The 23,958-nt window shown below is 48.8% G+C and overlaps 1 protein-coding gene across 3 annotated transcripts in view; it reads left to right on the plus strand.

Moving 5' to 3' along the window:
• The window catches only part of AVPI1 (arginine vasopressin induced 1), a 30,962-nt gene extending 26,515 nt beyond the window's left edge, over nucleotides 1-4,447 (plus strand). For all 3 annotated transcript variants that reach the window (XM_063962323.1, XM_063962324.1, XM_063962325.1), the window contains exon 3: nucleotides 2,887-4,447. In XM_063962323.1, coding sequence (XP_063818393.1) covers nucleotides 2,887-3,079 — 193 coding nt within the window. In that variant the 3' untranslated portion in view covers nucleotides 3,080-4,447. The remainder of the gene's footprint in view (nucleotides 1-2,886) is intronic.
• Nucleotides 4,448-23,958: the final 19,511 nt, after the last annotated feature.

Raw genomic sequence — 23,958 nt, forward strand, 5'->3', positions numbered from 1 at the left:
GGGCCGCAGATTCGGCATTCAGGATTGGATGCTGGTGACCACGGAGGCCAGCCTGAGAGGCTGGGGAGCAGTCACACAGGGAAAAAATTTCCAGGGAGTGTGATCAAGTCTGGAGACTTTTCTCCACATAAATATACTGGAGCTAAGGGCAATTTATGATGCTCTAAGCTTAGCAAGACCCCTGCTTCAAGGTCAGCCGGTATTGATCCAGTGGGACAACATCACGGCAGTCGCCCACGTAAACAGACAGGGCGGCACAAGAAGCAGGAGGGCAATGGCAAAAACTGCAAGGATTTTTCGCTGGGCAGAAAATCATGAGATAGCACTGTCAGCAGTGTTCATTCCGGGAGTGGACACCTGGGAAGCAGACTTCCTCAGCAGGCACGACCTCCACCCGGGAGAGTGGGGACTTCATCTGGAAGTTTTCCACATGATTGTGAACCGTTGGGAAAGACCAAAGGTGTACATGATGGCGTCCAGCCTGAACAAAAAACTGGACAGGCATTGCGCCAGGTCAAGAGACTTTCAGGCAATAGCTGTGGACGTTCTGGTAACACCGTGGGCGTACCAGTCGGTGTATGTGTTTCCTCCTCTGCTTCTCATACCCAAGGTACTGAGAATTATAAGACGTAGAGGAGTAAGAACTATACTCGTGGCTCCGGATTGGCCAAGAAGGACTTGGTACCCGGAACTTCAAGAGATACTCACAGAGGACTCATGACCTCTGCCGCTAAGAAGGGACTTGCTTCAGCACGTACCATGTCTGTTCCAAGACTTACCGCGGCTGCGTTTGACGGCATGGCGGTTGAACGCCGGATCCTAAGGGGAAAAGGCATTCCGGAAGAGGTCTTTCCTACCATGGTCAAAGCCAGGAAGGACGTGACCGCACAACATTATCACCACATGTGGCGAAAATATGTTGCGTGGTGTGAGGCCAGGAAGGCTCCACAAAGAAATTTCAACTCGGTCGATTCCTGCATTTCCTGCAAACAGGAGTGTCTATGGACCTCAGATTGGGGTCCATTAAGGTTCAAATTTCGGCCCTGTCGATTTTCTTCCAGAAAGAATTGGCTTCAGTTCCTGAAGTCCAGAAGTTTGTCAAGGGAGTACTGCATATACAACCCCCTTTTGTGCCTCCAGTGGCACTGTGGGATCTCAACGTAGTGCTGGGATTCCTCAAATCACATTGGTTTAAACCGCTCAAATCTGTGGATTTGAAATATCTCACATGGAAAGTGACCATGATGTTGGCCCTGGCCTCGGCCAGGCGAGTGTCAGAATTGGCGGCTTTGTCTCACAAACATATCTGATTGTCCATTCGGACAGGGCAGAGCTGCGGACTCGTCCCCAGTTTCTCCCTAAGGTGGTGTCAGCGTTTCACCTGAACCAGCTTATTGTGGTACCTGCGGCTACTAGGGACTTGGAGGACTCCAAGTTGCTAGATGTTGTCAGGGCCCTGAAAATATCGGTTTCCAGGACGGCTGGAGTCAGGAAAACTGACTTGCTGTTATCCTGTATGCACCCAACAAACTGGTTGCTCTTGCTTCTAAGCAGACGATTGCTAGTTGGATGTGTAGTACAATTCAGCTTGCACATTATGTGGCAGGCCTGCCACAACCAAAATATGTAAATGCCCATTCCACAAGGAAGGTGGGCTCATCCTGGGCGGCTGCCCGAGGGGTCTCGGCATTACAACTCTGCCGAGCAACTACGTGGTCGGGGGGAGAACACGTTTGTAAAATTCTACAAATTTGATACCCTGGCTAAAGAGGACCTGGAGTTCTCTCATTCGGTGCTGCAGAGTCATCCGCACTCTCCCGCCCGTTTGGGAGCTTTGGTATAATCCCCATGGTCCTGACGGAGTCCCCAGCATCCACTAGGACGTTAGAGAAAATAAGATTTTACTTACCGATAAATCTATTTCTCGTAGTCCGTAGTGGATGCTGGGCGCCCATCCCAAGTGCGGATTGTCTGCAATACTTGTACAAAGTTATTGTTACAAAAAAAAATAAAAAAAATAAAAATCGGGTTGTTATTGTTGTGAGCCGTATGTTCAGAGGCTCCTACGTTGTCATACTGTTAACTGGGTTCAGATCACAAGTTGTACGGTGTGATTGGTGTGGCTGGTATGAGTCTTACCCGGGATTCAAAATCCTTCCTTATTGTGTACGCTCGGACGGGCACAGTATCCTAACTGAGGCTTGGAGGAGGGTCATAGGGGGAGGAGCCAGTGCACACCACCTGATCCTAAAGCTTTATTTTTGTGCCCTGTCTCCTGCGGAGCCGCTAATCCCCATGGTCCTGACGGAGTCCCCAGCATCCACTACGGACTACGAGAAATAGATTTATCGGTAAGTAAAATCTTATTTAAAACGTAACCAAAGTTATTACTTTTATAGCCATAAGTGATCTCTGTGCAAACAGTCTTTTTGTAATCACCCTAAGCACGGAAAGATACGTAATATACCCCTAAGGTGATGCAGCTTATCACAGTACATAATTTTACCGGCTGTAAAACGTTGCGTAGACTATTACAGCCAATTGTCTCATTCAGCCATCGGGCGCCGAGTTCAGCGGGCAGGGCTGTAACTAGGTTGGCGCGGACGATGGTCTGTGGGTGCACCTGCCACAGCCACCCGCGAGCGCCTGCCTATGTATGCTCCGCTGCCTGCTGTAATATATAATATTAGCGGTGCGCCCGGCTCCTTCTCTGCCTCACAGCTGGCAGCGCTGCAGCTGCCTACCCCTTGTGCTCCGCCTTAGTGTATCAGCCTGGACACACTTGGTGAATGACCTCCACAGACACTAATGTATATTGCTACAAGACGTGTATAAATATATTAAATAGCCCTTTATCTTCAGAGATATTTTCCATACCTTTTGCAGCATCAATGAAACTGGTCACAGAGGAAGTACTTCCACAGAGGAAGACCCCGATGAGTCCAGCAGCGGTGACCAGGAGAGACCATCGCTCTGTGGAACAAAGAAACTATCGGAACCACAAAGGACAAAAAACAAACTGATGAGTCTACAGAAGCAGCGACATATCTCTGGCTACCTGCACCAAATAAAGAGATGAACTTGGTAAAAATGAAGGAAGGCTGTAGCAACCTGCCAATCATACTGCACTGCAATAAGAAGTCTACTGTAATGACTGACTGCTTCTCTTAACAAGCTGGTTCCCGGATGTCTCAGCATTTAACTATGGATGATGCAGGACAACACTTAACACTCCTAAGCAACGTTCCTTCAGTAATTTTTTTTACTGTGCGTGTTGGAGAACGTAATCCATCCCAGCTAAATACGTTAAATCTATGGGGTCGATTCAATTCAGTGACAGGAGCTAACTATTCAATACAGCGACAAGTGACACTAATTGTCAGGAATTCTTCTCTCACCCCCGGTGGATGAGAGAGGAAATCCGACAAAAGTGCGGCCGGCGCGAGGCTGCTTCTGTCGGGAATCAGCATCGCGGCGGGGAGTTAAGTCGGAGAATACCCGTTCTCCCGACAATTCAACCTGTTAAGTCCGCGAGACCGGGCCTTTGCCGACTTAACTTGAGCTGAATTGAATAGCGGCGGGAGCTAACTCCCGTCCCTATTCAACTGTCGCTGAATTGAATCGACCCCCTATGTTATAACCAATCTGGCAGTATATAAAGTATTTGTTACATATAGGAATAGTAAAAAGAGAGGGGGCAGCTTCAGATGTAAAACACTATATACGTCTTGTTCATAGGCCAGTCCAGTAGTCATGGAGTATATGCAATCACGCTTAAATGTTGCATTAGTGCTCATGGAACCTGGCACAGTGGGTGAGATGTTTAATGTTACGGAAGGTGCCGTTTTGACTATGAATTATTTTATTTTTTTTACTGCCTTTATATATCGGACTTGACATTTTAGTCTTAGCATGGATTAATTAAGCAGCAATAACTACTTGCACATTGTGACGGCTTTAACCAATAAATACTTTCTTATTTTTTTTTAATAAACTCAAGGCACAATTTCCTTCTGGGAAGTATGATCTGATGCGTCACTGTTACACATATGAACAGGAAGCAATATTGTCACCATTCCAATAGTCTGCTTATTCCTAGTAAGAGTTTGCACACTACATGACATAAATGTAATATTGTAACCTAGAACTAGGCTTACCATACTGTCCCTTTAAACCGGGACACATTAATTACACAAGTTCTGTGGCTGGCTGAAAAGCCTGCATTTCACCTGGTTTTAAGCAGCTACAGGACCTGTGTAATTCATGAGTGTCCCGGTTCAAAGGTATAGTATGGTAAGCCTACCTAGAACCTTGTCTAGTTACTTCTGTTGTCTGAGTTTCCCATGTTTATCCAGCAATACAGACTTCGTGGAGATACTTGAAATGTCAAACTTATTTTTGTTTTGATTGTGATGTAAATCTGGACATATATAAAAGCAAAGAACACGCTGGTGGTACAGACTTCTGATTTTTACACACATGTAACTAAGGAGTAGTCTTGTATTCTATACAGCAGGGGTTCTCAACACCAGTCTTGAAGTACCAGCAGCAGGTCATGTTTTGTGGAGTTCTTTAATCATGCACAGGCGAGCTATACTATGTTACTGGGTCAGTAATTCTTACCTGGTCCCACAGACAGAACTACTCAAACCATGACCTGCTGGGGAGGAACTGGAGGGTTGAAGTTGAGAACCAGCAGTGCTTCTCAAATCCAGTCCTCGGGACTGACAGTGCATGTTTTCCACAATTCCTTGCTGGAGCACAGGTGTGTTCAATGCTGACTGACACAAATTTGAAAAATACCCACAGGTTCTAATTATTTCAGTTGTGAGGAAATCTGGAAAACATGCACTGCTGGTGTGTCCCAAGGTCTGGATTTAAGAAGCACTGGTATAAAGAGCAGTAATCTGATGATTGCAACTTCTTCTGACTGAAATTCACTGTAGAGCTTAGAGAAACAGACTGTTGTTGCCATTTGATTATATCCGTGAGTAGTTAGGTTCTAAATAACAGTGAACCTTTTGTCAGGCAGAAGTTTTATTTAAGCTTTTTGAGTTACGGTACTTCCCTGCATTTTTCAAGGAACGTCACCTTTTATGATGTCACACTGCAAGCTAAGGAGAAATATTGGGCTATCCCAAAACAAGTTTCTTTTTCATCCACTAGGGGTCACTGGAGTACTCTTGGGATATGGACGGCTTCCGCAGGAACAGGGCACTGAATATTTAAATTTAGAACTCTCCACCCCTCCATATCCCAGAGTACCTCAATGTTTTTTCTGTGCTCGAAGTAGCAACAAGGCTTGTGTGGAGCTCAACCACACTTCTTTTGAATATTTTTCATTTTTACTTTTTACAATCTTCAGCACATCCCTTCCCAGTTTATATTAAAAAAAAACCGTTGGTCCGGGATAGTGCCGCTGCACGGAGGCAGTGCATAGCGTGTCGGTCCTCACATAGAGCACCCTCACGGCCACACGCAGCTCACTCGCTGACCTGCAAGAGCTGGAGCTTACACACAGAAGCCCCGTCATAGCCTCACTACAGGACAAGGTATGCTGGGGGGGCGGGACGGTCAGCGCACGCTGCCGCCCCGCTGTGTGGGGAAACCCGCCGCTCCTAACAGGCCGCCCCGCCCAGCCGCTCCGTCCGCCGCTATACGCTCCGATCAGCGCTGCCATGACACGCTCCTCCACCGCTAAGACGCGCCGGCCGCCGCTGCAGGACCGCTCTCCACTACAGCGCTCCCCGGCTCCCTGCACCCGATCTTAGACTGCTGGATACCCGCTCCCCGGTAACTCCCGCTCAGACAGGGGTACCCGGGCCACAGGGGAGGGAGAAGAAGGGGGGAAAGTAAGGCGGCATGCATAACATCAGCATGGGGCTGCGTGGGTTACAGCAATAATTACATAAGCTGTTAAGCCTATATTAACAGGTTACTTTGCTGCAATAGTTACAGGTTGTAAGGAGTATACCCTGCACTGTGATTAGGACTGTAAGCATGGCATGGGGGCCATTTTAAGCATGCTTCCTGTGTTTGATTCCAGAATGTTCCTGTCCTACATCTCTACTCCACCGGATGGCGCAGGGGTGTTAGTGGGAATTTTGGATCAGATTTCATATAGTACTGGCCACGTGCACTGCACTGCAGCTATATATATATATATATATATATATATATATATATATATATATATATAATACACTCCTTAGTACACTTTTACTGAGTCGTGCAAGTGTCTATCCTTGTATATTGTATTGTCTGTCTGCATAATGAGTAAGGCACCAGCCAAATCTAAAAAGCTGTTTCACTGCAATGTCTGTAAGAGTGTTACCGGATGGATCTACCACATGTTCAGTATGTTTTGTGGATTCGGTTACGAATACCATTTCCGCTCCGGTTTCATCCCCGTATCCTCCATGGGCTATGCTAACGGATGTCATGGCTGGGTTGCAATCAGAATTGGCCGCCGCTTGACAGGAGCGGGAAGCGGCAAGATCTGAGTCGCGGTTGAGACTGCCAGAACTACCGGAGGGGTCTCAGCCTTGCCAAAGGTCCAAGTCCACTTTGGGTAGAAGAGATAAATATCATTTCTCTGACGTCCTAGTGGATGCTGGGAACTCAGAAAGGACCATGGGGAATAGCGGCTCCGCAGGAGACTGGGCACAACTAAAGAAAGCTTTTAGGTCACCTGGTGTGCACTGGCTCCTCCCACCACGACCCCCCTCCAAGCCCCAGTTAGATTTTGTGCCCGGCCGAGGTTGGATGCACACTAGGGGCTCTCCTGAGCTTCTAAAAAGAAAGTATATAATTAGGTTTTTTATTTTACAGTGAGACCTGCTGGCAACAGGCTCACTGCAGCGAGGGACTAAGGGGAGAAGAAGCGAACCTACCTGCTTGCAGCTAGCTTGGGCTTCTTAGGCTACTGGACACCATTAGCTCCAGAGGGATCGACCGCATGGAACTGGCCTTGGTGTTCGGTCCCGGAGCTGCGCCGCCGTCCCCCTTACAGAGCCAGAAGCAAGAAGAGGTCCGGAAAATCGGCGGCAGAAGACATCAGTCTTCACCAAGGTAGCGCACAGCACTGCAGCTGTGCGCCATTGCTCCTCATACACACTTCACACTCCGGTCACTGAGGGTGCAGGGCGCTAGGGGGGGGCGCCCTGAGCAGCAATAAAAACACCTTGGCTGGCAAAAATACCACAATATATAGCCCCAGAGGCTATATATGTGATAATTACCCCTGCCAGAATCCATAAAAAAGCGGGAGAAAAGTCCGCGAAAAAGGGGCGGAGCTATCTCCTTCAGCACACTGGCGCCATTTCTCCTTCACAGATCCGCTGGAAGGAAGCTCCCTGGCTCTCCCCTGCAGTCTACACTACAGAAAAGGGTAAAAAAGAGAGGGGGGGCACTAAATTTAGGCGCAGTATATATAACAGCAGCTATAGGGGACATAACTCAGTTAGTCCCTGCATTATATAGCGCTCTGGTGTGTGCTGGCATACTCTCACTCTGTCTCCCCAAAGGGCTTTTGTGGGTCCTGTCCTCTGTTAGAGCATTCCCTGTGTGTGTGCGCGGTGTGTCGGTACGGCTGTGTCGACATGTTTGATAAGGATAATGATGTGGAGGCGGAGCAGATGCCTATAGAAGGGATGTCACCCCCTGCGGGGCAGACACCTGAGTGGATGGACTTATGGAAGGAATTGCGTGCACGTGTCGACTCCTTACACAAAAAATTTGACGACATGCCAAATGCGGAACAGCCGGCTTCTCAGCTCGTGCCTGTCCAGGCGTCTCAAAGGCCATCGGGGGCTCTAAAACGCCCGCTACCTCAGATGGCAGACGCGGATCTCGACACGGATACTGACACCAGTGTCGACGACGATGAGTCTAGTCTAATGTCCACTAAGGCCATTCGTTGCATGATTGAAGCAATGAAAGAGGTGTTACAAATTTCTGATATAAACCCAGGTACCACTAAAAAGGGTATTATGTTTGGGGAGAAAAAACTACCCGTAGTTTTTCCCCCATCAGAAGAATTAAATGAAGTGTGTGAAGAAGCATGGGCTTTCCCTGATTGGTAATCTCTAAGAAGTTACTAATGGCGTTCCCTTTCCCGCCAGAGGATAGGTCACGTTGGGAGACACCCCCTAGGGTGGATAAAGCGCTCACACGTTTGTCTAAAAAGGTGGCACTACCGTCTCCGGATACGGCCGCCCTCAAGGAACCTGCTGATAGAAAGCAGGAGGCGATCCTGAAGTCTGTATATACACACTCAGGCATTATACTTAGACCAGCTATTGCGTCAGCATGGATGTGCAGTGCTGCCGCTGCGTGGTCAGATTCCCTGTCAGAAAATATTGACACCCTAGACAGGGACACTATTCTGCTAACCATAGAGCATATAAAAGACTCAGTCTTATACATGAGAGATGCACAGAGGGAGATCTGCCGGCTGGCATCTAAAATAAGTGCATTGTCCATTTCTGCTAGGAGAGGCTTATGGACTCGCCAGTGGACAGGGGATGCAGATTCAAAAAGGCACATGGAAGTTTTGCCTTATAAGGGTGAGGAGTTATTTGGGGATGGTCTCTCGGACCTAGTTTCCACAGCAACTGCTGGGAAGTCAGCATTTTTACCCCATGTTCCCTCACAGCCTAAAAAGGCGCCGTTTTATCAGGTACAGTCCTTTCGGACTCAGAAAAACAGGCGTGGAAAAGGCGGGTCCTTTCTGTCCAGAGGCAGAGGTAGGGGAAAAAGGCTGCAACAAACAGCAGGTTCCCAGGAGCAAAAGTCCTCCCCCGCTTCTTCCAAGTCCGCCGCATGACGGTGGGGCTCCACAGGCGGAGCCAGGTACGGTGGGGGGCCGCCTCAAAAATTTCAGCGATCAGTGGGCTCGCTCACAGGTGGATCCCTGGATCCTGCAAATAGTATCTCAAGGGTACAAACTGGAATTCGAGGCGTCTCCACCCCACCGGTTCCTAAAATCTGCCTTGCCGATTACTCCTTCAGACAGGGAGGCTGTGCTAGCGGCAATTCACAAGCTGTATTCCCAGCAGGTGATAATCAAGGTGCCCCTACTTCATCAAGGACGGGGTTACTATTCCACACTGTTTGTGGTACCGAAACCGGACGGTTCGGTGAGACCCATTTTAAATTTGAAATCCTTGAACACATACATAAAAAAATTCAAGTTCAAGATGGAATCGCTCAGGGCGGTTATTGCAAGCCTGGACGAGGGGGATTACATGGTATCCCTGGACATCAAGGATGCTTACCTGCATGTCCCCATTTACTATCCTCACCAGGAGTACCTCAGATTTGTGGTACAGGATTGCCATTACCAATTCCAGACGCTGCCGTTTGGACTCTCCACGGCACCGAGGGTGTTTACCAAGGTAATGGCGGAAATGATGATACTCCTTCGAAGAAAGGGAGTTTTAATTATCCCGTACTTGGACGATGATCTAATAAAGGCGAGGTCCAAGGAGCAGTTGTTGGTGGGAGTAGCACTATCTCAGGAGGTGCTACACCAGCACGGTTCGATTCTGAATATTCCAAAATCACAGCTGGTTCCGACGACACGTCTACTGTTCCTGGGTATGATTCTGGATACAGTCCAGAAAAAAGTGTTTCTCCCGGAGGAGAAAGCCAAGGAGCTGTCATCTCTAGTCAGAGACCTCCTGAAACCAAAACAGGTATCGGTGCATCACTGCACGCGGGTCCTGGGAAAGATGGTGGCTTCTTACGAAGCAATTCCTTTCGGCAGGTTCCATGCCAGAATCTTTCAGTGGGACCTGTTGGACCAATGGTCCGGATCGCATCTTCAGATGCATCGCCTAATAACCCTGTCTCCAAGAACCAGGGTGTCTCTGCTGTGGTGGCTGCAGAGTGCTCATCTTCTAGAGGGCCGCAGATTCGGCATACAGGACTGGGTCCTGGTGACCACGGATGCCAACCTTCGAGGCTGGGGGGCAGTCACACAGGGAAGAAACTTCCAAGGACTATGGTCGAGCCAGGAGACTTCCCTACACATAAATATTCTGGAACTAAGGGCCATTTACAATGCCCTAAGTCAGGCAAAATCCCTGCTTCTACACCAGCCGGTACTGATCCAGTCAGACAACATCACGGCAGTCGCCCATGTAAATCGACAGGGCGGCACAAGAAGCAGGATGGCAATGGCAGAAGCCACAAGGATTCTCAGATGGGCGGAAAATCACGTACTAGCACTGTCAGCAGTGTTCATTCCGGGAGTGGACAACTGGGAAGCAGACTTTCTCAGCAGGCACGACCTCCACCCGGGAGAGTGGGGACTTCATCCAGAAGTCTTCACGCTGATTGTAAATCGATAGGAACGGCCACAGGTGGACATGATGGCGTCCCGCCTAAACAAAAAACTAGAGAGATATTGCGCCAGGTCAAGGGACCCTCAGGCGATAGCTGTGGATGCTCTAGTGACACCGTGGGTGTACCAGTCAGTTTATGTGTTCCCTCCTCTGCCTCTCATACCAAGGGTACTGAGAATAATAAGAAAACGAGGAGTAAGAACAATACTCGTGGTTCCGGATTGGCCAAGACGAGCGTGGTACCCGGAACTTCAAGAGATGATCTCAGAGGACCCATGGCCTCTGCCGCTCAGACAGGACCTGCTGCAGCAGGGGCCCTGTCTGTTCCAAGACTTACCGCGGCTGCGTTTGACGGCATGGCGGTGGAACGCCGGATCCTGAAGGAAAAGGGCATTCCGGAGGAAGTCATTCCTACGCTGATTAACGCCAGGAAAGATGTAACTGCAAAGCATTATCACTGCATATGGCGGAAATATGTTGCTTGGTGTGAGGCCAAAAAGGCCCCAACAGAGGAATTTCAACTAGGTCGATTTCTGCATTTCCTACAAGCAGGAGTGACTATGGGCCTGAAATTAGGCTCCATTAAGGTACAGATCTCGGCTCTGTCGATTTTCTTCCAGAAAGAATTAGCTTCACTACCTGAAGTTCAGACGTTTGTGAAAGGAGTGCTGCATATTCAGCCCCCGTTTGTGCCTCCAGTGGCACCTTGGGATCTCAACGTGGTGTTGAGTTTCTTAAAAATCACATTGGTTTGAGCCACTTAAAACCGTGGATCTAAAATCTCACGTGGAAAGTGGTCATGTTATTGGCCTTGGCTTCAGCCAGGCGTGTGTCAGAATTGGCAGCTTTGTCATGTAAAAGCCCTTATCTGATTTTCCATATGGATAGGGCGGAATTGAGGACTCGTCCCCAGTTTCTCCCTAAGGTGGTCTCAGCTTTTCACTTGAACCAACCTATTGTGGTGCCTGCGGCTACTAGGGACTTGGAGGATTCCAAGTTGCTGGACGTAGTCAGGGCCTTGAAAATTTATGTTTCCAGGACGGCTAGAGTCAGGAAAACTGACTCGCTATTTATCCTGTATGCACCCAACAAACTGGGTGCTCCTGCTTCTAAGCAGACTATTGCTCGCTGGATTTGTAGCACAATTCAGCTGGCGCATTCTGCGGCTGGACTGCCGCATCCTAAATCAGTAAAAGCCCATTCCACAAGGATGGTGGGCTCATCTTGGGCAGCTGCCCGAGGGGTCTCGGCTTTACAACTTTGCCGAGCTGCTACTTGGTCAGGGGCAAACACGTTTGCAAAATTCTACAAATTTGATACCCTGGCTGAGGAGGACCTTGAGTTCTCTCATTCGGTGCTGCAGAGTCATCCGCACTCTCCCGCCCGTTTGGGAGCTTTGGTATAATCCCCATGGTCCTTTCGGAGTTCCCAGCATCCACTAGGACGTCAGAGAAAATAAGATTTTACTCACCGGTAAATCTATTTCTCGTAGTCCGTAGTGGATGCTGGGCGCCCATCCCAAGTGCGGATTGTCTGCAATACTTGTACATAGTTATTGTTAACTAAAGGGTTATTGTTGAGCCATCTGTTGAGAGGCTCAGTTGTTTTCATACTGTTAAACTGGGTATAGTATCACGAGTTATACGGTGTGATTGGTGTGGCTGGTAAGAGTCTTACCCGGGATTCAAAATCCTTCCTTATTATGTCAGCTCGTCCGGGCACAGTGTCCTGACTGGGGCTTGGAGGGGGGTCGTGGTGGGAGGAGCCAGTGCACACCAGGTGACCTAAACGCTTTCTTTAGTTGTGCCCAGTCTCCTGCGGAGCCGCTATTCCCCATGGTCCTTTCGGAGTTCCCAGCATCCACTACGGACTACGAGAAATAGATTTACCGGTGAGTAAAATCTTATTTTTTCTTATGATTTACCAGTTTCTGCTATGTTGCATTCTGACGATTCTATGCCAGACCTCACTGTGCAGGATGAGGGTGAGGAGGGCGAATTAGACCTGTAGTCAGATAGTGAAGATTTTGACAGCCCAGGCATTGATAATCTCATTAGAGCTGTGCGTCAGTCTCTGAAGTTTACAGAGACTGAGGAGCCGCTGACAAATGATGAAGTCGTATTTACTAAACGACAAAGATCTCCAATGTGTTTTCCTGTTTTGGAATCTCTTAATAAGATGTTAGTTGAAACCCGGAAGAATCCGGATAAACGGTTTTCTATACCTCACCGATTTAAGTCTAGTTACCCGTTTCCATAATCTGTGACATGTACATGGGAGAATACGCCAATGGTGGATTCATCTGTGTCAAAACTTACAAAGAAATTAACCATACCAGTGCCAACGGCTACTATGCTTAAAGACCCTTCAGACTGTAAAATAGAAGCTATGCTAAAGTCCATGTATATAGCAGCAGGAGTGTTGCTTAGACCTGGGTTGGTTGGCATTTGGGTCACTAAGGCGCTAATTGTATGGATAACAGAACTCAAGTCTGCCCTACGTGACGATCACCTTATACTTCTCGCTGATTAAATCTGTGAAGCTGCTGAGTATCTATGTACAGCTTCTACTGACGTCTGTCAGCTCACTTCTCGCATTTCATCGTCGCTAGTTACAGTACGACGAGCACTCTGGCTGCGTTCTTGGCAAGCGGAGGCAGAGGTCAAAAGAGGTATAGAGGCGTTGCCTTACGGTGGTGAGAAGTTGTTTGGTCCTGAATTGGACAAATGGATTTCTGAGGCTACGGGAGGAAAGTCCGTTTTCTTACCATTGCCTCCGACGGTACCAAGACGAAAATACTCTGGTCCGGCATTCAAATCCTTTAGACCTCAGCCCTTTCGGGGCTGTGGTAGAGGAACAGCCACGCCTGGTAGACGGGGACGTGGTTTCCAACAAACCAACACCAGTCATCAGGACGCTAAGGTCACCGACAAGCCAGTGGCATGACGGGCTCCCAGCCCATCTCGGATCTCCAATTGTGGGAGCACGCCTTCATACGTTCCATTTGGCGTGGTTCCAGACATCCACAGATGGGTGGATCCGCAATTTAGTGTTAAAAGGTTACAAAATAGAGTTCGACTGTCTCCCGCCACTGCGGTTTTTCAAGACAGGACTGCCTCTGTCGGACGACAAGAGGGCGGTTCTGCAAATTGCCATTCAATCCCTGCTGGATTCAGCAGTTTTGATTCCGGTCCCTGTACAACAACAAGGTCAGGGTTATTATGCAAGTCTGTTTGTGGTACCAAAGCCGGATGGCTCCGTCAGGCCAATATTGAACTTAAAGGGTCTCAATCAGTACGTCACTTACTACAGATTCAAGATGGAATCTCTGCGGTCAGTAATTGCAGGTTTAGAGCCACAGGAATTCATGATTGCGCTAGATCTCAAGGATGCGTACTTACACATTCCGATTTGGCCACCTCATCAGAGGTTCTTGCGTTTTGCAATACGGCGGAACCATTACCAGTTTCAGGCTCTACTGTTTGGCCTCTCGTCAGCGCCTCGGGTATTCACCAAAGTGATGATAGCTCATCTCAGATCCCTGGGAGTGATAATAGTTCCGTACTTGGACGATCTGCTCATCAAAGCTCCGTCTCAACAGAGGCTCCTCCAACATGTGTTGCTAACGTACAATGTACTAGTTCAGCACGGTTGGATTGTCAACTTCAAGAAATCGCATCTAATTCCGTCTCAACGACTTCAATTCCTAGGTATGATTCTCGATATGGTAAATCAAAGAATTTACCTACCAGAGCAGAAAGTACAGATTATTCGTCATCTGGTACAATTAGTGCTCAAGCCACGCACAGTCTCGGTACATTTGTGCATTCACCTCTTAGGCACAATGGTGGCGGCTTTCGAAGCGCTTCAGTTCGGAAGATTTCACTCACGTCCTTTTCAACTGGATGTGCTCGCACAGTGGTCGGGCTCGCATCTGCAGATTCACCACAGGGTGAGGTTGTCGCCACGGGCCAGGGTATCTCTACTCTGTAGTTCAAAATTGTCAGCTCCAGGGTCTCTGGGCGGATCACAAAAGATTGCTGTCGATAAATGTCCTGGAACTCCGGGCAATTTATAATGCACTACGACAAGCAGTGCACATGCTTTGGTCTCAGACTGTCCAGGTGCAGTCAGACAACGCGACGGCGGTCGCGTACATCAACAAACAAGGAGGAACGAGAAGCCGCATGGCCATGCGGGAAGTAGCTCAATCCTCAAATGGGCCGAGCATCACCAAGTGATATTGTCGGCAGTGTTCATTCCGGGAGTGGACAACTGGGAGGCGGATTATCTCAGCCGTCGGGATTTTCATCCAGGAGAATGGGCATTAAATCCAGAAGTTTTTCACATGTTGGTCCAAAGGTGGGGTTACCCTCAAGTGGTCCTGATGGCATCTCGCCACAATCACCAAACGCCCCAGTATGTGTCCAGAATGCGAGATCCAAAGGCAGTGGCGGTGGATGCTCTTACAATCGCATGGCCGTACAGCCTCGTATATCTGTTTCCACCGTTTCCGCTGCTCCCTCTGTTGCTAAAACGGATCAAAAGAGAGTCCACCACAGTCATACCAGTGGCGTCTCATTGGCCTCGGAGAGCTTGGTTCTCGGATCTCCGCGGACTACTCGCAGATGATCCTTGGCCGCTCCCACTACGTCCGGACCTGTTACAACAGGGTCCGTTTCTTTACCCCGATTTAGCGCGGCTGTGTTTGACGGGGTGGCTGTTGAGACCGCCCTCTTAAGAAGAGAGGGCATTCCAGAATCGGTTATACCAACCATGTTACGAGCTAGGAAGCCAGTTACGGCAGCTCATTATTACAGAATTTGGCAAGCCTATATAGGTTGGTGTGAAGTTCGGAAGTTTCCGACATCACCTTTTCAAGTTATCCCGTCTTTTGTTATTTCTACAGACGGGGTTAGATGGAGGACTGCGTTTATCTACATTTCTCTAACGTCCTAGAGGATGCTGGTGACTCCGTAAGGACCATGGGGATAGACGGGCTCCGCAGGAGACATGGGCACTTTAAGAAAGACTTTGGATCTGGGTGTGCACTGGCTCCTCCCTCTATGCCCCTCCTCCAGACCTCAGTTTGATACTGTGCCCAGTGGAGACTGGGTGCTTTCAGGGAGCTCTCCTGAGTTTCCTGTCAGAAAGTATTTTAGTTAGGTTTTTTATTTTCAGGGAGCCTGCTGGCAACAGACTCCCTGCATCGAGGGACTGAGGAGAGAGAAACGGACCTACTTTTCTGAGTTTCAAGGCTCTGTTTCTTAGGCTACTGGACACCATTAGCTCCAGAGGGATTGGTACGCAGGTCTCACCCTCGCCGTTCGTCCCAGAGCCGCGCCGCCGTCCTCCTCGCAGAGCCGGAAGATAGAAGCCGGGTGAGTATGAGAAGAAAAGAAGACTTCAGAGGCGGCAGAAGACATCTTGATCTTCATAGAGGTAACGCACAGCAGTGAAGCTGTGCGCCATTGCTCCCGTTCACCACACACACATCTGGCGCAGGGGGGGCGCCTTGGGCAGCAATATAAACCTCTCCTGTGGCAAAAGTACATATATACATGTACAGCTGGGCACTGTACATGTATATAAAGAGCCCCCGCCATGTTTTTAAGAATTTTGAGCGGTACAGAAGCCCGCCGCTGAGGGGGCGGGGCTTCTCCCTCAGCACTCACCAGCGCCATTTTCTCCACAGCGCTGAGAGGAAGCTCCCCGGACTCTCCCCTGCTTACTCACGGTGACAAAAGGTTTGCAAGGGGGGGGGGGGGCACATAATTGGCGCATATACATACATAAAGGTGCTACTGGGTAAACATTCTGTGTTTTTCCCTGGTCATATAGCGCTGGGGTGTGTGCTGGCATACTCTCTCTCTGTCTCTCCAAAGGGCCTGGTGGGGAACCTGTCTTCAGAAAAGAGCTTCTGTGTGTGTGTGTGGTGTGTCGGTACGCGTGTGTCGACATGTCTGAGGTTGAAGGCTCACCTAAGGAGGAGGGGGAGTGTATGAATGTAAGGTCTCCGTCGGTAGTGCCGACACCTGACTGGATGGATATGTGGAATGTCTTAAGTGCTAATGTAAATTTATTGCACAAAAGATTAGACAAAGCTGAGGCTAGGGAACAGTCAGGGAGTCAAACCATGTCTGTCCCAATGTCGCCGAGACCTTCGGGGTCTCAGAAGCGCACACTATCCCAAATAGTTGACACGGATTCAGACTCCAGTGTCGACTACGATGATGCAAAATTACAGCCAAAAGTGGCTAAATCTATTCGATATATGATTATTGCAATAAAAGATGTTTTGCATATCACAGAGGAACCCCCTGTCCCTGACACGAGGGTACACATGTATAAAGGAAAGAAGCCTGAGGTCACCTTTCCATCCGCACATGAGCTGAACGAATTATGCGAAAAAGCTTGGGAAGCTCCAGACAAAAAATTGCAGATTCCCAAAAGGATTCTTATGGCGTATCCTTTCCCACCAAAGGAAAGAATACAGTGGGAATCCTCCCCTAGGGTAGACAAAGCATTGACACGCTTATCAAAAAAGATAGCGCTGCCATCCCAAGATACGGCTACCCTCAAGGATCCTGCTGACCGCAAGCAGGAGGTTACCTTGAAGTCCATTTACACACATTCTGGTACGACACTCAGACCGGCAATTGCGTCGGCCTGGGTTTGTAGTGCTGTAGCAGCATGGACAGATTCCTTATCAGCGGAAATTGAGACCCTAGATAAGGATACCATTTTAATGACCCTAGGGCATATAAAAGATGCTGTCTTATATATGAGGGATGCTCAAAGAGACATTAGTTTACTGAGTTCCAGAATAAACGCTATGTCTATTTCTGCTAGGCGAGTCTTATGGACCCGACAGTGGACAGGTGATGCCGACTCAAAGAGGCATATGGAGTTTTTACGTTACAAGGGTGAGGAATTATTTGGAGAAGGCCTCTCGGACCTCGTCTCCACAGCTACGGCAGGTAAATCTAATTTTTTGCCTTATGTTCCCTCACAACCTAAGAAAGCGCCTCATTATCAAATGCAGTCCTTTCGTTCAAATAAAAGCAAAAGAGTACGTGGATCGTCCTTTCTTGCCAGAGGTAAGGGCAGAGGGAAAAAGCTGCACAACAGAGCTAGTTCCCAGGAACAGAAGTCCTCCCCGGCCTCTGCAAAATCCACCGCATGACGCTGGGGCTCCCCTGAGGGAGTCCGCTCCAGTGGGGGCACGTCTTCGACTTTTCAGCCACATCTGGGGTTCACTCACAGGTGGATCCCTGGGCAATAGAAATTGTTTCTCAGGGATACAAGCTGGAATTCGAAGAGGTGCCCCCTCGCCGGTTTTTCAAATCGGCGCTACCGACTTCTCCCCTAGAAAGGGAGATAGTGTTAAATGCAATTCACAAATTGTGTCTTCAACAAGTGGTGGTCGAGGTTCCCCTGCTTCAAAGAGGGAAGGGATACTACTCAACTCTGTTTGTGGTCCCAAAACCGGACGGTTCGGTCAGACCCATTTTGAATTTAAAATCCCTGAACTTTTACTTAAAACGGTTCAAGTTCAAAATGGAATCGCTCAGAGCGGTCATCGCCAGCCTGGAAGGGGGAGATTTTATGGTCTCTCTGGACATAAAGGATGCATACCTGCATGTTCCCATATATCCTGCTCATCAGGCGTACCTGAGATTTGCGGTACAGGATTGTCTTTACCAATTTCGGACGTTGCCGTTTGGGCTTTCCACGGCCCCGAGGATTTTCACCAAGGTAATGGCGGAAATGATGGTGCTCCTGCGCAAGCAGGGTGTCACAATTATCCCATACTTGGACGATCTCCTCATAAAAGCGAGATCACGGGAGAAGTTGCTGAACAGCGTATTACTTTCACTGAGGGTGTTACAGCAACACGGCTGGGTTCTCAATATTCCAAAGTCGCAGCTGAATCCTACGTCTCGTTTGACCTTCTTGGGCATGATTCTAGACACAGACCAGAAAAGGGTTTTTCTTCCGACAGAAAAAGCACAAGAACTCATGACTCTGGTCAGGAACTTATTGAAGCCAAAACAGGTGTCAGTGCATCACTGCACTCGAGTCCTGGGAAAGATGGTGGCATCATACGAAGCCATTCCCTTCGGCAGGTTCCATGCGAGGACTTTCAAATGTGACCTACTGGATAAGTGGTCCGGGTCACATCTACAAATTCATCAGCGAATCACCCTGTCCCCCAGAGCCAGGGTATCTCTCCTGTGGTGGCTGCAGAGTGCTCATCTCCTAGAGGGCCACAGGTTCGGCATTCAGGACTGGATCCTGGTGACCACGGACGCAAGCCTCCGAGGTTGTGGAGCAGTCACACAGGGAAGAAATTTCCAAGGTCTTTGGTCAAGTTTAGAGACTTGTCTCCACATCAACATCCTGGAACTGAGGGCCATATACAACGCCCTACGTCAAGCGGAAGCATTACTTCGCGACCAACCAGTTCTGATCCAGTCAGACAACGTCACCGCAGTAACTCATGTAAACCGCCAAGGTAGCACAAGGAGTAGAGTGGCGATGGCGGAAGCCACCAGAATTCTTTGCTGGGCGGAGAATCATGTAAGCGCACGGTCAGCAGTGTTCATTCCGGGAGTGGACAACTGGGAAGCAGACTTCCTCAGCAGACACGACCTACATCCGGGAGAGTGGGGACTTCATCAGGAAGTCTTCGCGCAGATTGCAAGTCAGTGGGGACTGCCCCAAATAGACATGATGGCGTCCCGTCTCAACAAAAAGCTACAAAGGTATTGCGCCAGGTCAAGAGACCCTCAGGCGGTAGCTGTGGACGCCCTAGTGACACCGTGGGTGTTCCGGTCGGTCTATGTATTTCCTCTTCTTCCTCTCATACCCAAGGTGTTGAGAATAATAAGAAAAAGAGGAGTGAGAACAATCCTCATTGTTTCAGATTGGCCACGAAGGACCTGGTATCCGGATCTGCAGGAGATGCTCACAGAAGATCCGTGGCCTCTTCCTCTAAGACAGGACCTGTTGCAACAGGGGCCCTGTCTGTTCCAAGACTTACCGCGGCTGTGTTTGACGGCATGGCGGTTGAACGTCGGATCCTAGCGGAAAAAGATATTCCGGATGAGGTCATTCCTACACTAATAAAGGCTAGGAAGGACGTGACATCAAAACATTATCACCGAATATGACGAAAATATGTTTCTTGGTGTGAGGCCAGGAATGCTCCTACGGAAGAATTCCATCTGGGCCGTTTTCTTCACTTCCTACAAACTGGAGTGAATTTGGGCCTAAAATTAGGATCTATTAAGGTTCAGATTTCGGCCTTATCCATTTTCTTTCAAAAGGAATTGGCCTCTCTCCCAGAAGTACAGACGTTTGTGAAGGTAGTACTGCATATTCAGCCTCCTTTTGTACCTCCGGTGGCGCCTTGAGACCTTAACGTGGTGTTAAGTTTCCTTAAGTCACATTGGTTTGAACCACTTAAAATGGTGGAGTTGAAATATCTCACTTGGTAGGTGGTCATGTTGTTAGCCTTGGCTTCGGCTAGGCGAGTTTCGGAATTAGCGGCTTTATCACATAAAAGCTGGTTTTCCATATGGATAGGGCGGAATTGCGGACTCGTCCTCAATTCCTAACTAAAGTGGTCTCATCTTTTCATATGAACCAACCTATTGTCGTGCCTGTGGCTACGCGCGACTTGGAGGATTCCGAGTCACTTGATGTGGTCAGGGCTTTGAAAATTTACGTGGCCAGAACGGCTAGAGTCAGGAAGACAGAAGCACCGTTTGTCCTGTATGCAGCCAACAAGGTTGGCGCACCCGCTTCAAAGCAGACTATTGCTCGCTGGATCTGTAACACGATTCAGCAGGCGCATTCTACGGCAGGATTGCAGTTACCAAAATCGGTTAAGGCCCATTCCACTAGGAAGGTGGGCTCTTCTTGGGCGGCTGCCCGAGGGGTCTCGGCACTACAGCTGTGCCGAGCTGCTACTTGGTCGGGGTCAAACACCTTTGCAAAGTTCTATAAGTTTGATACCCTGGCTGAGGAGGACCTCCTGTTTGCTCAATCGGTGCTGCAGAGTCATCCGCACTCTCCCGCCCGTTTGGGAGCTTTGGTATAATCCCCATGGTCCTTACGGAGTCCCCAGCACCCTCTAGGACCTTAGAGAAAATAAGATTTTAAACCTACTGGTAAATCTTTTTCTCGTAGTCTGTAGAGGAAGCTGGGCGCCCGTCCCAAGTGTGGACTACTTCTGCAAGACTTGTATATAGTTATTGCTTACATAAGGGTTATGTTATAGTTTCATTGGTTTTGGACCGATGCTATGTTGTTTTTTCATACTGTTAACTAGATAGTATATCACAGGTTATACGGTGTGATTGGTGTGGCTGGTATGAATCTTGCCCTTGGATTAACTAAAATCCTTTCCTCGTACAGTCAGTCTCCTCTGGGCACAGTTTCTCTAACTGAGGTCTGGAGGAGGGGCATAGAGGGAGGAGCCAGTGCACACCCAGATCCAAAGTCTTTCTTAAAGTGCCCATGTCTCCTGCGGAGGCCGTCTATCCGCATGGTCCTTACGGAGTCCCCAGCATCCTCTACGGACTACGAGAAAAAGATTTACCGGTAGGTTTAAAATCTTATTTAAAGGTGCAGGTATCTGCTTTGTCGATTTACTTTCAAAGACGATTGGCTCTATTGCCGTCTGTACACACCTTTCTGCAAGGTGTCCTCAGAGTGCAGCCTCCATTCATTCCACCTACAGCGCCATGGGACTTGAATCTGGTTTTAGATTTCTTAACAGTCTTCATATTTTGAACCCTTACAACAAGTGGATATTAAGTTTCTCACTTAGAAAACTATTTTTCTCTGACGTCCTAGTGGATGCTGGGTACTCCGTAAGGACCATGGGGTATAGATGGGCTCCGCAGGAGACTGGGCACTCTTAAAAGAAAGATTAGGTACTAGGGCCCTCATTCCGAGTTGATCGGTCGCAAGGCGAATTTAGCAGAGTTACACACGCTAAGCCGCCGCCTACTGGGAGTGAATCTTAGCTTCTTAAAATTGCGACCGATGTATTCGCAATATTGCGATTACTAACTACTTAGCAGTTTCAGAGTAGCTCCAGACTTACTCTGCCTGTGCGATCAGTTCAGTGCTTGTCGTTCCTGGTTGACGTCACAAACACACCCAGCGTTCGCCCAGGCACTCCCACCGTTTCTCCAGCCACTCCTGCGTTTTTTCCGGAAACGGTAGCGTTTTCAGCCACACGCCCCTGAAACGCCGTGTTTCCGCCCAGTAACACCCATTTCCTGTCAATCACATTACGTTCGCCGGAGCGATGAAAAAGCCGTGAGTAAAAATACTTTCTACATAGCAAAGTTACTTGGCGCAGTCGCAGTGCGAACATTGCGCATGCGTACTAAGCGGATTTTCATTGCGATGCGATGAAAAATACCGAGCGAACAACTCGGAATGAGGGCCTATATCTGGTGTGCACTGGCTCCTCCCTCTATGCCCCTCCTCCAGACCTCAGTTAATATCTGTGCCCGGCCAGAGCTGGATGCACCCTAGGGGCTCTCCTGAGCTTCCTAGAAAAGAAAGTATTTGTTAGGTTTTTTATTTTCAGTGAGATCTGCTGGCAACAGACTCACTGCTACGTGGGACTGAGGGGAGAGAAGCGAACCTACCTGCTTGCAGCTAGCTTGGGCTTCTAAGGCTACTGGACACCATTAGCTCCAGAGGGATCGAACACAGGCCCAGTCCTCGGTCGTCCGGTCCCGGAGCCGCACCGCCGTCCCCCTTGCAGAGCCAGAAGAACGAAGAGAAGTTGAAAATCGGCGGCTGAAGACTCCGGTCTTCATTAAGGTAGCGCACAGCACTGCAGCTGTGCGCCATTGCTCCCTTAGCATACCACACACTCCGGTCACTGATGGGTGCAGGGTGCTGGGGGGGGGGGGCGCCCTGGGAAGCAATTAGATTACCTTACTTGGCGAAAAGCACATAATACAGTCTGATAAACTGTATATGTGCATTAACCCCCGCCATTAAAGTACATAAAAGGACAGAAGCCCGCCGCTGAGGGGGCCGGGCCTTCTTCCTCAGCACACCGGCGCCATTTTCTCTTCACAGCTCAGCTGGAAGGAAGCTCCCCAGGCTCTCCCCTGCAGTATCCTGGTACACAAAGGGTAAAAAAGAGAGGGGGGGGGCACATAAATTTAGGCGCAAAACTGTGTATATAAGCTGCTATAGGGGAAAAATCACTCAGTATAGTGTACATCCCTGTATTATATAGCGCTGTGGTGTGTGCTGGCATACTCTCTCTCTCTGTCTCTCCAAAGGGCCTGGTGGGGGAACTGTCTTCAAATAGAGCATCCCCTGTGTGTGTGGTGTGTCGGTACGCGTGTGTCGACATGTCTGAGGTAAAAGGCTCCTCTAAGGAGGTGATAGAGCGGATGTGTGTGTGGGAGGGTGTCTCCGTCGACAACGCCGACACCTGTTTGGATATGTGTAAGTGCTGAGGTAAAATGATTGCACAAAAGGTTAGGGAACAGAAAGGAAATCTACCCTGGTCTGTCCCTATGTCACAGAGTCCTTCAGAGTCTCTCTATGTTCACTATCCAAAATAACAAAGTATCGACACAGAGTTTAACTCCACTGTCGACTACGATAATGCAAAGTTACAGCCAAGAGGGCTAAAAGATATTCAATATATGATTATTGGAATAAAAGATGATTTGCATATCACTGATGACTCATCTGTCCCTGACACGAGAGTACACATGTTAAGGGGAAGAATGCTGAGGTAAATTTCCCTCCTCTCATGAGGAAAAAGAGCGGGAATCTCCAGACAAGAGACGGCAGCTTCCCACAAGAGAATTCTCAGGCTGTATCCTTTCCCCACTAGGGCCAGGATGTGTTGAGAATCTTCCCCTTGGGTGTCCTGTTTGCACTAGCTATTCTCAGGGATCCTGCAGATAGTGTGCACATTCTAGTATACTACCCAGACCGGCGATTGTGTCGGCATGGGTTTATAGCGCTGTGGCAGCGTGGACAGGTACCTTATCAGCAGAGATTGAGACCCTAGTATGCATATAAATATTTTAAGATACTGTCTTAAGTGATAGATATATAATTATAAAGCATGCCCAAAGGGACATGAGTATACTGGGTCCTAGAGACAAAAGCTATGTCGATTTCTGCTTGACGTGTCCTGTAGAATATACATTGGACAGAGGATGCCGACTTAAGAGGCATATGGAAGGCTGAGGATTGTGTGGAGAAAGGTTCTCGGGCCTGGTCTCCACAGCTATAGCTGGTAATTCTGATATTTTGCCTTATATTCCTGCACAGCCTAGGAAAGCACGACATTATTAAATGCAGCTTTTCGAATAAAGCAACAAGAAAGTCTGAGGTGCGTCCTTTCTGGTCAGAGCCGGGGGCAGAGGAAAGAAGCTGTACAACACAGCTAGTCCCCAGGAACAGAAGTCCTCCCCGGCCTCTACAAAAATCCACCGCATGTCGCTGGGGCTCCACAGGCGGAGCTAGGCCCGGTGGGGACACGCCTTCGTAAGTTCAGCCACAAGTGGGTTCACTCCCTGTTAGATCCCTGGGCAATAGAAAT

Source organism: Pseudophryne corroboree, chromosome 3 (genome assembly GCF_028390025.1).
Source record: "Pseudophryne corroboree isolate aPseCor3 chromosome 3, aPseCor3.hap2, whole genome shotgun sequence".
Lineage (NCBI taxonomy): Eukaryota > Metazoa > Chordata > Amphibia > Anura > Myobatrachidae > Pseudophryne > Pseudophryne corroboree.